The sequence below is a fragment of the Thunnus maccoyii genome, chromosome 21 (assembly GCF_910596095.1).
Source record: "Thunnus maccoyii chromosome 21, fThuMac1.1, whole genome shotgun sequence".
NCBI lineage: Eukaryota > Metazoa > Chordata > Actinopteri > Scombriformes > Scombridae > Thunnus > Thunnus maccoyii.
Genome location: NC_056553.1, coordinates 12971081 through 12986947, shown reverse-complemented (window position 1 = coordinate 12986947; position 15867 = coordinate 12971081). Strand labels below are relative to the sequence as shown.

Genomic DNA, 15867 nt, shown 5'->3' with positions numbered 1-15867 from the left:
GATAACCTCATAATAAATTTAAAACAGATTATTTTTTGCATTTTTCTGTTCAGGCAGAGGTTCTGCTCTGGATTGACAGCCACTGGCCCCGCCCACACCGGTGACGAACAGCGGTGGGCGTGGCCAGCGCCGCCAGAGGCACGGGGGCGTTTTCGTGCGGGTTTGCGGAACGGTCCTTTGCGGTGAATGCGTGATTGAGGTCCCGCAGCTAATAATCGTCCCCCTTTTTGGGGCCGGAGTGCGCGGCGCGGAGGAGCAGCCGGATCAGGTAATATGACATCTGCATATATATTCTGCCTGCACGTCCGCGGTGTCACTGTGCGGCTGGCTGTGCATTGATATTGCCATTGTCGCTTCATCTTCATCTAGCTTTTTTTTTTCACCGCTTGTGGAGGGTGGGATGGAGTCAGACAGATGGGGGCAATGATTTAAAAAAAATGCTCTTGTCTGGTGTTCAAATGTGTTCAACGGGTAGCAGATCATGACACTGCAGTTAGTGCGTTGCCATGGTAAATTAGGACTATGACAGTGAGGAAAAAATGAATTTCCAATTAAATCAGTGTTTTTGTTGTTATCATTGTGTGACTGACTGTTGTGATAAAAGCAGCCTTTTTGCTACAGACATTACAAAACAGCAGCAGGCCTGTTCTTGCAAGTGGCCAACAGCCTTTCTGGATTTTTTCTTTTTTTGTTAAGATAAGAGACTATTTTTATTTGAATTGTATTTGACAGGGACAATGCAATTTAAAATAGTTCCTATACAGAGCATAAAACACTGATGTGCTGCACAGAGAGTTTATAGCTATTGCTAATTTTTAACTCTTCTCCCTAATTGGGCTACTTACAGCTTTCATTATCATAAAACCACAACACACTACAGATATGAGAGTACAATAAAATACACATAAACATTAAAATAAACAAACAAAAAAAAACTTTAGAGTACAATTAGCTAAAATGAGTACAGCTCTGGTTTGCTTTCAGCCAGCCAGCACTTAACCTTTGTTGTAATTGATTTTATATCCGGAATTAATTTGATTTCAGTTGTGCTCCAAAGTTGACAGCCCTTTATGGAGAAAGCTGATTGTCCAAATTTAGTTACTGTCTTGTCTTTGGATACATCTGGAAAGAGGCTCTGGGGCTAGACTGTTGATACATTTGAAAACTAATTTAAGAAAACATAAAATGAATAAAGCTCTCAAAGCAAAGTATCTTTTCAGTATGTGACAGTGATGCCACCAGACAGGCTTTTTGTCCATTATTTTTAGTGGTAAAGATGTGAAGTGTCTGATTGTAGATGGTGATGCTTGAGTCCATACTGTCATACAATATGAAAAAAAATGACGAGAGGGGTTTATAAAAATGTAGGCTAAGCCGACAAGACGTGAGATTTTAAATCTGTGGCCAAAACATCATCTCATCTTATTTGCAAATGTCATTCCTGCATGTGAGGTGTAGTTCATGGTTTGTCCCGGATTGTAAGATTAGATTGTCATCTTTGAAAAAAATGAAAAATGAGCATGAAGACAGGTGCAGGGCCGAGACTGTTATTTATTAATATAGAAAGCAGTGCAATGACAATAACAGCATGGCCTTGGACTCTAGCATACACACACACATACACATACACATACACACACTGGGATTAAAAGAGAGATATTTCACAAGCATTCACCAATCTTCATATGACTTGTGTTTAGGAATCTGTTGCTACAGAGTCCAGCGATGTTTTAAAATAGATTTAAGTGCTTTTCATGGCAAAGGCTCTAAACTGCTGCCACAGTGAAAAGCTGAAGACTTTACTTATTGATAAAGACTATTTGCAGGATCTGGTACCCAAAAAGCTCTTGCGCATGCTGTGCGTCCTGTGTGTGTGTTTGCCTGTGCTTGTGTAGACTTATACTTGCATGTCTACAAGTCTGTGCGTGTGTATGAATGTGTGTGTGTGTGTGTGTGTGATGTGGTGATGTCACAGCTTTGTTATAGGAACAGAGAAGCCTTGTGTCCTCATGATTAATTCATGTCCAGCTGCGGGATAGAGACAGAAGCAGCCAGTCACACACAGACAGGAGCACGTACTTAAAGGAGGCTGAAATAAGTAACTACCGGACCGGTAGCCAAGGAGACAGGAGAGACAGGTTGTCACAGAAATGGGTAGCCATGGAGACAAGACGAAAAAAGCAGCAAAAAACGAACCAAGGGGGCTCTCATCATCATCTGCACTGTCTGACAAGCTTTCAGGCTGTACCAGGGAGGAGCAGAGCATCCTGCTGAGAGAAGTGCATCTGTTGTGTGGCTCCTCTGCATCCTTCTCCGGCTACACTCTGAATGTCAAGCCCCACTGAACAGAACAGGCTCCAGGTCGTCATGGAGACAGGAGCAGACCCTCAGTGGAACAGAGGCAGGTAGTCACTGTGGCTTGGCTAGCCTGCTGCGTACTGAGGCACGCCCTCTGCTGTCCGCCGGTAGCATCATGGCCCAGAGGGGCTCAGGCTAATAGAGCGGCTGCAGGTCTGAGTGGCTGTGGATGTGAACCGCTGTGGAAGTGATCAGCTTGTACAGTGCATCAGCTCTGGGGACACTCTCTGCTCGGTGGAGTGCTGTATTTCAAGACTTTGCTTTAGGCATGTTCTCTTTCTGTTGCAGAGGAGACTGAGTGCATCTACTGTACACGGCCTGAACCAAAAGAGAGAATATCAATTCCGCTTTAGGGAATGTTTAAAGAATTCCTGCTATTTTTGTCTTTTATGTTCTTATCTCTTTTGTGAGCTCGGTGCCCTTTCAGAGCTTCACCTATCTCTGCTTCCTCCCATCCCCTCTCTCTTCTTTCTCATTTTCTTCACTTTTTTATCTCTTTTAGATTTTTACATCCCATTAATCTCTTTCACGCCCTTTGCTCCTCTCTCTGTCTAATTCTCCGCACTCTTTCTCTCTCTCTATGCTCCTTTCTACCTCTCGCGGACACTATTTTCCCTTTCTGTTGCTTTCCCAATCCCACTTCCTCTGATCTGTGTCCTCTCTCTCCCTCAATCCCAGATAATTCCCTCTCTGTGGAATTGGAAGATTGCAGCAGGCGAGAGCAAAAGAGAGATTATACTGCCAGATTAGTGGACAGGAGCAGCAATACATAATCTCAGCACACTCACTGACACACACGCACACACACACACACACACACACACACACACAGTGCCTCTCTCGATCCAATGCAGACTCACACATCCATGCGGACACGTGCGCCCACGTGCACAAAGTATTTGCCACATGAATAAATGCACGAGCACATAATCAGACACTTGTTGTTTTTCTGAAACAGCTGTTTAACCCTCTTGCTTTGCCCTCTGACCTGCAGGGTGATGTGCCATCAGCCACTGGGGGGCATCTGTCCTCTCTGCAACCTGTTCATCCTGTGAAGCTTATGGGATAGGAGTGTGTGTGCCCCTTCCCAACACTGCAGCCCCACTGGAGTCATTTGTGCCAAAGCTGAGTTGTGCTGAAGGAACAGAGATGGGCAGCCCAGGCTGCGAGGTGGGTCTCGCCGGGCCAGTGGAGCCAACCCTGGAGGCTCTGTGTTCTGAGTGTGGCCAGATCCACCGCAGCTGGGAGAACCACCTTTACAACTACCGCCTGGAAGTGGACGACGACCTTGTGTGCCACATCTGCCTGCAGCCGTTGGTGCAGCCACTCGACACACCGTGCGGCCACACCTTCTGCGCCCGCTGCCTGCGTAGCTTCCTCCAGGAGAGGGACTTCTGCCCGTTGGACAGGACGCGGCTGCAGCTGCAGGCGTGCCGCAGATCCAGCATACTGGTTCACAAGCTGCTGGACAAGCTGTCAGTGTCCTGCCCTTTGACCCCAGTCTGCTCCCTGAGCATGCCACGATGTGACTTGGAGGCACACCTCAAACACAGGTAACCACGCTTGCATACAGACGTACTAGATGAGTGTGCAAGCTGTGAACAAACATAATGACATATTAAAGACTATGCATGCATGACAGGCAGGTTTTCAGATTTGATTAATGCACTCTTCACACACTTTTCTGACTCATTCGCCTCACAATGCATCCTATTTGCAGTTGTGTAAGAGTCAATCAGATCATAAGCAAAGACAACAGTCACTTAGTTACAAGTGTAGTAGAAATAACCATGGAGACAAAACACAATGATCAGAGACAAGTTTTTCAGAGGAATATTTAAGGTCTTTATTGAATTGACAATTGGCAAAGACCTTGAGTTATTCTGCGCAGAGCAACTGAAATGAACAAACAATTCAGTTATACATATACAGTTGACAGGACACATCACCACTCTCGTTCGTTCATCTCATTGGCCCTCTATAATGCTTATAACACCTCCCTAAATATAATTGGCTGGTAATCAGAAAAACAACAGTGTCTGATATTTGTTTACCCTACGTCTGTCTTAACAAACTATCGATCATGCATAACCTTTAAGAGCGTGATGCCCCTGAAGAGAAAAGAAAGTCCCTAACTTCCCTACCCAAGAACTGTGACAAAGATCACAGAACATCCTGTAGAATATGAGAAGACACTTTATACATGAACATATTTCTGATTTAATAGCAATGCATAAGTATACAGACAAATAAAGGACTATAAGTATGCTTAAAAAGTATATATTGATTACATCATGAATTTTAACACATAACCTCAAAGTAATTGCATTATACTTATGAATTGTCCACCACACAAGTATGTTACCTTTGTATAATATTTTTCTCAGACATTATTTTAAAAACTACATTTAAGTGAAGTGCATTCAAAACTTCTCCATACTCACGACCGGAAGGAACATTTGGACATATAGGTTGTAGTCTGCAATGGTCAGACTTACCCATCACCTTCAACCTTAAAGGTCTCCGTCCATTCAGACGCTTTGGCTTTTGGCCCATTTGGACCAGGTGCTGTGAGACCCTGAGGGGATTATTGGGCTGTAGGTCATGTGACGGGGGATTAGTGGTTCCCTAACAGAGTCATGGGTTGGCTGACCAGAAGCTCCATGTTCTCATTCTGCAATCATGCTGAGCAACTTCAACACCAGAGACCTTTTCAACCATTTCTTCTGCGAGACAGCCAAGGGCAACCCTGGCCTGTGGTGAGTCGAACACAGCGTGATTTGAGGTCAGCGCGACTCGGGATGGCGAAATGGCATCTTTATCTCACCCATTCCTTGTTTCTATTCCGCTCCCTGCCTCTGAATTTACTTTCTATCTTGCTGTTTCTTTCCTTTCACCTACCTCTTCTTGCTGTCACTGTTGCCCTGTCTGGCACGCAAATGCAAGTAGTATGTGTGTCTATGCATCGTGTGTTGCCATTGGAGGAACTGGAGGAAGTTGTTGCTGCTGGTTGTTATGGATGAAAGTAGTGTTAATTCAGCATGTGACAGTATATTACAATATAGCACCATTTGGAACATTTACACTGCATAATATAGAGATTTTACTTTGCTTGATACAAATATTTTGGTTATAAATGTGTAAAAACCCACTTACAGCTGAGGGGAACAAGAATATAAACTTCTTTATTGATTAAGGAGTAAACTTCTAAAGACTGTCTGTTTTTGCTGCTGTTCTATTGGTGTTTTGACTCTTGCTTATGGACTGGTTATCCGTTGACCACCAAACACCTCTGTTAAGTTGAGGAGATTTTCCTTAACAAGCTCACACTAACAAGCTATGGCTAACAAGCTGTTAAAAGCTTTTCTGAGTCAGCTGTTTTTACAGGAAACTCCTGCCATAGTGTCTCGATTTTATATCTTTACAGCGACACTGTGTGGATTTTGCTGCTGAATTACTGTGTAGCAGTGATCAGGATGGTAAAACGTTACGTAATAGAAGCACGAGTAGAGAGGAGTCATAAAGTTGGCAAGCTGACTCAACAATGCCAGGTACACAGTCATATCTAGATAAGATACTGATCATACCAGACCAAGTACAGACGTAGTAACCAAACCGTAAGGGTGTGTTTTAATGCTTATAAAATCAACTTTTCATTTGTGAGAGGACAAATATGTTATTTCATCTTTTAAAAATCACACAGTCTGGCTTTAAGTGTATCCAAGATTGAAAATAGCAGAAAAACAAGCAAAGATGGAAGATATCTGAATTCTTTGGTTTGCTCTTATCCGTAAGATTCAGTATTTTATAGCCTATAAACTATAAACTTTATTGTCAATAATCTCCTTAATCAGTCACATCAACAGACGAGAACAACTCAGTAAAGTTGTGACAAGAAGACAAGGAAAAATCGTTTAAGACAGATCACACAAGTTCACTGTGAGGACTAACGTGACATTCTTTAGTAAAGATTAAACCTCTGGACCACGTGGGCTCGCCGCTCCCCTGCCCTGCAGACTTAGGTCTAAGATAGTAACAGGAGGCCAAGAGTCTGCTGTGGCTGTGTGACTTTGTCAGTCAACATTGTTTATGTTGAAGATTAAGGATCAGACCCTGGACATTAGATTAAAAGATGAGAGTGCCAGGCCACAGTGTTCTTTGGTGGTCAAGGTGGGGTTGCTGATCTTGTTACTGATTGTGTGTATCTGTTAGCAGGTTAAATGTTGGTGTTTCTCTCTGTCTGAGCAGAAAAGCTAAATGACAGGGAGACTGATGTATTCACTGTTTTTGTCTTTGATCAAGACATTTACTGGATCCAAACAGCTTTAATATGTGAACATTTTTCCCCTTTAAACCATTTTTCCTTGGGGTTGATGGATGAGTCAAAGACAGAAACCCATTACATAAGGCAACCGGTTATTTAGTGTTTTATATTTTAAATATTACAAGAGCAAAAAGGTCGTTGGAGAGCAACATCCGTTTTCCTGTTGTAAGAGATGGTCCTGGTTTTCTTAGGGAGTAGGACAGGAAGAACAGAAGCACTTAAATAATTCAACCAGTTTATAGCTGCCACTTATAGTAAATACCTCAGTCCATTAATAGTGAGACCGCATTGATCCCTTGAGTCTGTCTGTCTATTTTTAATTGTTTTCCAGTGAGGAGTATCAATATGTGGGGCAAGATTGATGCGTTCTTTTCTGATTTTGATGGAAATAGAATCAAGGTGGTATTTCTGGCATCTAAACTGTGCCAACACGATTAGTTGAGTAATCCCTGAGAAATTCTTAAACACATTTGATAATTGATTAATCGTCATTTATCAGTCAACAAGATTAAGAGTCTACAGCCATTCGAGCAGCTCTGTGAGGCTGTTCTTAGGCACAGCAGTGCTTTGAGCTAAATCTGATGTGCTCACAATGACAATGCTAACATGCTGATGTTAAAGGCCCTGCACAGCTATGACTAACCCACACAGGTGATTCACTTGTTCTGGTAGAAGTCTAATCAGCCAGAATAACTGAAAACACCTGTGGACATGTGCAGAGCCTTTAAGCAGGTATATCTACCACGTTCATCATCTTAGTTTGGCTCGGTTAGCATGCTAATATTTGCTAATTAGCATCAAACACAAAGCACAGCTGAGGCAGACGTGAATGTTATTAGTTTTGCAGTTATTAGGTCATAAATCAAAGTGAAATTTTAATCTGATGATGATGCTGGATGAAAAGTGGTGATAACACTGAATGAATGTGGCATGAATATGTGTATCATGGCAATCCACCAAACAGTTCAGTCCACGAATGTGAATTTCATGATGGAACTAGAGGAAACATCAGGGGATCACCAAAGTTATTAGGATTCCTTACTCTGGAGACCATGAATGTCCGTACAAAATTTCATTGTAATCCATCCAATAGTTGTTGAGATATTTCATTCTGGACCAAAATGGAGGATCAACCGACTGACAGGCCGACGATGCCATCCCTACAGATTTTGCTGGTTCTGGAACCTCTGATGTGATGATTTCTGCTTTTCTATGTTGTATGTCATCATAAATGAAATATATTTTTGAGGTTTTTTTTCACTGTCGGTCAGATAAAATTGTCACTATCGGCTCTGCAAAATTGTGATGGGCATTTTTCACTATTTTGTGATATGTTATAGACTGAACAATTAATGGATAAATGAAGAAATAAACAACAGTTGACAGAAAATAAGTCCTTTTCAATCTAAATGTGATCTAAAATATGAGATTTAAAATATATGAACTTTAAGAGCTGTAATCTTACATGATGGGATAATCATAGTCGGGCAACATTATGTTAAAAAGTGGAACTATCTGGACAGGAATCTGTAGAAAAATATGCAGCCAGTTATTTGCAATCTACAAAAAAATGTGAGGTCAGTGACAGCTTGATGTGGCTGTATCTTAATTCAGCTGGGACCTTTCCTACAAAAATAACTCTCTGTATCCACTGAATCCCTCTCAGCTACACGTGACCCTGCACTCTGAACTCCCTTGTGGAGGGGGGGGGGGGCAGCAAAAGAGAGAAACTCCCTGATGTGATCAGTTGAGCGTCACATCAAGTTAACTGATGCGGAACTTGATTTTCTTTACACGTCAGATGGACTAACAAACTGACGCCTGTTGCTTGGTGAAAGGTGCCCCGGGACGCAGTCTCAGCAGACCAGTGTGGACGGCCCGCGATGCGAGAGTGGGGACGAACGGGCGATGGTGACCAGCCCTCCCAGATCACCCCGCTCCCCGCAGACAGACCTGAGGGACGCCACCCCGTCGCCGCCCTCCGGACCTAACAACGCCTGCAGCAACGGATCCACGTGGACAGACGATGCCGGCCTTGACAACCCCGCCTTTGAGGAAAGCACCGAGGAAGACAGTGAGTCGATCCACTGCAGATTTAGATTGCCAATAAAGTCAATAAAGTTTAGATTGACACATTATATAATAACACATTATAAAAGACATTCATCTTCTTGTCCTCGCAGACTTTATTTGTCTCCCTCTTCCTTCTCTGTCGTAGGTGTGGTCGGGTTGGAGTGTGTTGTCCCCAGGGTGAAGCGGCCCCTCAGTAATCCCTGCATCCACCTCCTCCGGTCTGTCAGCTCCACCTCCTCAGGCTGGGACTGCCCCGAGTCCCCGCCTCTCTCCGCCGAAGAGGGTACGACATCTCTTCGTCCATCCTCCATCCAGTCTTTTTCACTGAATACAAGAGATATGAAATATAAAATATGTGAACTTATCCTCCTTGTGATTGTAAGAGCTGTAATCTTAGACGACTGGATGATCTCATTCAGGCAACATTATGTTAAAAGGTAGAAAGATCTGGATATTAAATTGTGAAATGCAGCTGTGTAATTTGTGTGTCCATTAGGCTGTGTAAAGTTGCCCTCCCTCCCTGAAGGAGAGATTACAGCCATAGAGGTCCACCGGGCCAACCCGTACGTTGAGCTGGGCATCAGCATCGTCGGTGGAAACGAGACGCCTCTCATTAACATTGTGATTCAGGAAGTCTACCGAGACGGGGTCATTGCACGAGACGGGAGGCTGCTGGCTGGGGATCAGATACTACAGGTGAGAGATTTCAGTTACAATTCTGTTGAACAAGTGCGTTAGTTTATCTCACATTCTGCCCCATTTTCATACAAAAAGGGAGTTTGCAAACGATCACTTTGACCACATTACTTCACTTTTTCAGTCAGTGATTGTTTTGCTCAAGATTAATGTTGATGTACTGTAGATGCTAAGGGCAACAGTATCAGTATATGTTGTATAAGTTCTCCTTTTTCTAGAGATCTTTTGTGCAGGTTTTGAGTATTATCATCTTACCTCATGTGAATCCTTTCTTGATATTTTAAATTATTCTTTCCAAAGCCTTGCAAAACGTCTTGTCATTGTTCTACCTATTTAAAGCTGCTTTAATCAATATTTTTTATTTAACAATGGATCATATTACTACTTGTAATGTAAAAAGGGTTGTTCATTGTGACAAATCCACAGAGAATTATCACCCAACTCAGCTCTTTGGAGCATTTAAGCAACTTTCAGTTCATAGTTTTGATTTTCAGCATTCTTCTCAACCTCATTTCCCGCAGGCAGTTTTTTTCAGTGAGAAAATTCTGATAAACTCGCTGTGCACTACTTGCCTGGCACAAAACAGCAGACAAAGTTAGCGACTGGCTGGTGAACATAGTGGAACACTAGAGTTTTTCTCAGGAATTCATGACCAAAACAGAGCTAAAACAAGCGTAAATTTTAAGGTTATATTCATCAAGTGGCCAGAAACATGACTCCAAATGAATGCTTATGTTGCTGGATGTGTGAAAAGGCATTTTAATGAGGTGATAATATGTTAGTGTTGTGTTTACAGCTTGTTGTGCTGCCCCTGAGTAGCCCAAAAATGTACAAATGCAGGTTTTAAACATTAATTTCCTTTGACTTCTCTCTCCCAAGGTGAACAATGTGGACATCAGTAATGTGCCCCACAGTTTTGCCCGCTCTACCCTTGCACGCCCCTGTACCACTCTGCAGCTGACTGTGCTCAGGGAGCGTCGCTGTGCCTCCCGGGCGCCTCCCTCTTCCTCCTCCTCCACCCCGGCCGTGCCACATGCGCCCTGCTCCACCCCTGAGGGCACCCCGTCCAGCCCCGCCACACTGAGAATCACCCTGCATAAGCGGGACTCAACAGAGCAGCTTGGCATCAAGCTGGTGCGGCGAACGGATGAGTCAGGAGTGTTTGTGTTGGACCTGTTGGAGGGAGGCCTGGCAGCGAAGGACGGCAGGCTGCGCAGTAATGACCGCGTTTTGGCTGTCAACGAACAGGACCTTCGCCACGGCACCCCGGAGCAGGCTGCACAGATTATACAGGTGGAGATGCATTCAGGCACACACAAGCCATTCATGCTTTCTTTTGTAAATATCTAAATTTGAGTGAGGAAATAAGCAAAAGAAATCATTCATAGTTGTTCCTAAAAGCAATGACTCTGATTTTCTAGGCCAGCGGAGAGCGAGTCCACCTGATGATTGGCCGACCCAGTAAACCAACTCCGCCGCCACCGCCAAAATCAAGCTCCACCAGAGACCTTTACTGCCTTGATCACTTCCTGCCTAACCACAGCTCTACCCCAAGTCCTGTGCCCATACACCTCTCCCGCACCAGCACCCACAGAGTGAGAAGATGACTGTGTGTGTGTGTGTGTGTGTGTGGAGATGGGTTAAAATATATGTTTACATGTCCAACATCCAAGTGTTTGTATTTTAAGATTTACCTGTGGACTGGAGGAATGTACTTTTATTTTTCAAAACAATCGCTAGTTAGCTATCTAACCCCAACTCAACAAGGTGAAATATGTACAGTATAATCATTACAGTAGAATAAGTTGCTGAAGAGACAATTTCCAAATATTAAAAGTAAGACTAAGGCTTTAAATAAATGTGGGAAGTATTACTACAGTATGTCTTGAGTATAGAGTGAGTTTTTTTCCTTCAAAGCAAGAGTCAAAAAGTAGTTAATGCCTGATGAGGTTTATCATTCATCATGGCAGTTAATTAACAGTGTGGATTATTTTTCTAGTGGGTTTGGTTTCCATTATCATTTCCAATTATCATCACAAAGTCGCCTCAGGTTATTCTGAGCTGCAGTGATGAAATGAGAGTTTAAAAGGGTCTAACTACACTGTAAGAAAATCCAGGAGTGAAAGAAACTGTGCACAATTAAAATACAACTATAATCATCAGTATGTATGTAGTTTAGTCAAATATAATATCCCCCCATTTGTTAGAGACTCTGTTTTAATAGAAATGGAACTGTAAAATTATTTAACTATAAAAGAGAGAGAGTCTCATCTGATTGGTCAGTAGTCGGGCTGTTGGCAGGTTTTGATCCTCTGAAGTGTTTTTAAAGTATTTTAAAGAGACATTCACCCTTTGCCATGAGTTGGGATTTTGCCCAGCTATAATGTAACAAAAGAGCAATTAACTTCTATTCCAATTAGTTCATTATCTAATTAGAAATCTCTTGCCAATATAAGAAAATTAAAGCCAAGCAAACATGATTTTTCTTCTCTCCAGCATTCATTTTGTCCCTGAGAACCTCTTTCAGAGTCACAAAATATCGTATGTTCTTTTAACAGAAATCTTACCAGGACCTTGAGTTGGTTGTCTTTCTTTTTGACATAGACAGTCAAAAAATCTGTGTATGTTTTTGGTGAAAATCAGAAAAAAATGAAAATGATGTGCAATGAGAGAGTAGAGTAGACTCAAGAACATTGAGCTGTTGTTGAGACTGAACCTGTGTTTCCTTTGTGTGATTATTCAGGATCTGTCCCAGTGTGTGACCTGTAAGGAGAAACATATCACGGTGAAGAAGGAACCCCTGGAGTCACTTGGCATGACTGTCGCAGGAGGGCGGGGCAGCAAGAGCGGGGAGCTGCCGATCTTTGTGACCAGCGTCCAACCTCACGGCTGCTTGTCGAGGGACGGGCGAATCAAACGAGGTGAGCGCTTCCTCAGGAACGACAGTAACGGGACAGATTCAGCCACATCAAAAACATTACAGCATCTTCTTGCTTCCTCCCTCCCTCCCTCAGGTGATGTCCTGCTGAGTATCAACGGTCAGGACTTGACGTATCTGAGCCACAGTGAAGCCGTGGGCACCCTTAAGGCCAGCGCTGCCTCACCCTCAGTGCAGCTGCGGGTGCTGGAGGTCAGCATGGTGGAGGAGCACGACCACGACCAGCTGCTGCCTCACACTCATGACAGCGACTTTGATGCCAACTGGTCCCCCTCGTGGGTCATGTGGCTGGGTCTGCCCAGGTGAGCACACAGAGGAGAGGAAGGGTGACAGAGGAAGGGTGTACTATATTAAATATTCGTGTTTTTATGATGTGTGAGTATCACTATGATATATTTCTTTGATGCAGTGCGATGACCTGAAGTCTGCTTCAAACTGATACTGAGAGTACTCTCTTCTATTTTTCACCTCTTTTTCCTTGGGCTGGACAGCATGAACTAAAATATACTGTATATCACAATAAATTATGACACTTACCTTGATAATGATGACATATTTTTCTGACAAATCAGTGCATGATGGTCCTGTCTTCATATTGCATTATTTCTGATTTATTTATTCTAGTTAATTACAGACTGAGCAGGTAAAGATTCTGGGTTTTTGGACTGGACTTTTGGGTGATTGATTGGTGCTGGAACATCTTATTAGATGTTATTGGTTGTTGCAGCTATTATTAGTTCAATTATACAAGATTCTACCAATTTATTGAAAATTGTAATATGTTTAAATTAAGGTCAGTCGGATATTCAAAATGTCAGTAATTCAAACATTTTGATAAATTGTCTAGTTTGTCTAGTCCTACTTTTTCTCCTTCATTCCCTCCCTCTCTTACCTGTTTGTGCTACTGCTCTTCGCTTCTCAAAAGTTCCCAGAAAAGTAGAGAAATAATGCAAAAATTGCTAAATTGACTGCAATTATTTGCAATTGCAAGAGGTAAATGTATTTAGAGGAACAGTATACAAAAAACAATGTTCAATTGGCAAAAAAAGATGTGTGGAAATCTATCCATCCATCCCTCCTTCAATCTACACTCTTTTCTTGCAGCTACCTGCACAGTAGTCATGAGATTGTACTGCGGAGGAACCACCCTGGCAGTTGGGGCTTCAGCATCGTTGGCGGCTATGAAGAAACCCACGGCAACCAGGCGTTCTTCATCAAGACCATTGTCCTCGGCACACCTGCGTACTACGACGGACGCCTCAAGTGAGTTGCTCTTCACACGACTATCTGTGGCTTATGTTAGCGGTGCCGTTGTGGTGAGTTAGTAGGTGGATAAACTGTGACCTGCAGGGGGCGAGAGGTAAGAGTGGCGTGATGTTAGTCCACACTACAGAGTGCAATCAAAGAGCAAAATAACATTTTCAGTTGATTTGCGAATTATATCACCTTTCATCAGAAACAACTGTGTGATTAGTAAAATTCAAGATTCCTAATACAAGACCTGCTATCATTTGCAAATTTCAAGAACAAATAATTAGTGCTTAAAAATACGATTATGCAAAATAAAGTTTACTTTTCTTTCCCTCTTAGAGAATAAAATTTTTGTACTGAACTTCATAGGCGTGGCCTTTTTTGCTGTGTCATCACTGTCTTATTTATCATCGTACCACAAACAACTACCAATAAACCAAAAGAAACACAAAACAAAAGAGCCCTATATGAGACGAACAGTAGTCAGAAAGATGGACATCAGATTAAAAAACGAAAGGTAAACCCTGACCTGAAGTTTTATAAAATGTTTTAGATATTGTGTGTCAAATTTAATGTCTTTCAACTGAACTCTAGCTGAATTCCTTCGTGGTTTCTCTTCTGGGTCTTATTTTCTCTGTATCTTTTGTTTCTGTAACAGAAAAATTGAGTAGAAGCTGTTTTTTTATTGTCAACAAATCCCATGAAAAGACCCAAACCAAGAACAACTAACAAGTATTCCCTGTGTAGCTTAAGTCTGATAAAGTTTATTCCTCTGGCTTATTTCACTGGCTGACATGTTTGCTCATGACAATGGACATGGCCACTTTATTTTAAATGCAATCCCACATAAACTGTCCTGCTGCTGTCTACTGTGGCTTGGATTGAACCTCATCTGTACACTGCTTTGCACAAAAGTATCTGCTAAATGAGTAAATGTAAATGCCATAAATACTCACTAGAACATCAAATCTGCAGCTGAAAATAGTCCCCAACAGATGCACTATGTACTCAGCTGTTTTAGGAAATATTTTATCCTTTGTTTTTTGTTTTTTAAAAAAAGAAAGTATATTTTTGCAACCCATTTTTAAAGACTCATATCTTCAGTAGGGATGAATAGGTTTGGGTAGGATGTTCGGAAAGTACTGAGAAATTATTGACAATTACAAAAATATAGAATATCGCAGGCTCAATTCTTTAGCTGTATATTGTCTCTTGCTATGTAAGCCACTCCCATAGCACATGTCAAATATAAAGACTTGTCTCCATAATGCTATTTGTACGGCACATCATACCACACTGTCAGGTCCTGTTTATAATCCATACTGTCGTCCTAGGTGTGGTGACATGATTGTGGCGGTCAACGGCCTGTCAACAGCAGGAATGAGCCACTCAGCGCTGGTGCCCATGCTGAAGGAGCAGCGCAGCCGGGTGGCGCTTACTGTGGTCTCCTGGCCTGGCAGCCTGGTATAGCTGGGCCGGATCATAAGCAGGCTGCGCAACCACACTGAGTCCACCCAGAATGTCCTATATTGGGAACGACCTTGGCCAAAGTGAACTGGTACACGCTACTGTACATCGCTCCATACCGGGCTTAATCCAGGACCAAAAGCATTCAGAGCTGTAGTAGACCCAGCAGGACCAAGCCTGTCCTGACCAGGTGGGAACTGATCCAGATCGTGCCATGTCACTCGACAGACTGCACTCACAAACACACTGCTGTGTTCATATGGTCATGTTGTCTTCACTCCCGCGGGGAGAATGATACTGCAACTGTTAACAGGCAATTTGTGCTGTATTCACCTCACTAGGCAGTTGTAGAATCCAGGGCTGTATTCAGGTGGATGCATCGTTGCAGGTAGAGATAGAATATTTAAAAAAAATAAAAAAAAGTAGCCTGTGATCCTCTGTCATCTAGGATAATGACCTGTAATCACTTTAATCAAGATTTTCTGCAACACCAGCGCTGTATCCAGCTGAATAAGCCTGAGGCCTTATTAGAAACCTGCCGCACCCTGGGGGCTCAACTGCCCTTAGGCCTCATCACCATGACAACCAGCTGTCCCATCAGCTGGAGTTTTATACATGTGTGTGAATGTGTGTTCTGTTTGTTTAATAAACATTTCCTTCAAAGGATTCATGGCTCCACAGCGTGCTTTTCCACTTTGCAAGTGGGGGATTTACTGTTGGAAGCGGTTCATTAGCGACTATACGCAGAGTCACTTAGAAA

At 42.7% G+C, this 15867-nt stretch overlaps 1 protein-coding gene across 1 annotated transcript; it reads left to right on the top strand.

Annotated features, from left to right (window-relative positions):
* The first annotated feature begins 64 nt into the window (after positions 1-64).
* lnx2a (ligand of numb-protein X 2a) lies at positions 65-15773 on the top strand. The gene is made up of 11 exons (XM_042399082.1): positions 65-268; positions 3353-3911; positions 8521-8756; positions 8901-9038; positions 9252-9451; positions 10331-10744; positions 10873-11046; positions 12195-12372; positions 12466-12691; positions 13494-13652; positions 14975-15773. The coding sequence occupies exons 2-11, from the start codon at positions 3508-3510 to the stop codon at positions 15108-15110; spliced, it is 2265 nt and encodes a 754-aa protein (XP_042255016.1). The 5' UTR covers positions 65-268; positions 3353-3507; the 3' UTR covers positions 15111-15773.
* The last annotated feature ends 94 nt before the right edge of the window (positions 15774-15867 follow it).

What these genes read in the sequence shown, in the direction of transcription:
- lnx2a (XM_042399082.1), top strand. Translation starts at nt 3,508, where the DNA reads ATGGGCAGCCCAGGCTGCGAGGTGGGTCTCGCCGGGCCAGTGGAGCCA. An exon ending in GAGGCACACCTCAAACACAG is followed by an intron (nt 3,912 to 8,520) that starts GTAACCACGCTT and finishes GCTTGGTGAAAG; the next exon opens with GTGCCCCGGGACGCAGTCTC. An exon ending in ATGTGGCTGGGTCTGCCCAG is followed by an intron (nt 12,692 to 13,493) that starts GTGAGCACACAG and finishes CTTTTCTTGCAG; the next exon opens with CTACCTGCACAGTAGTCATG.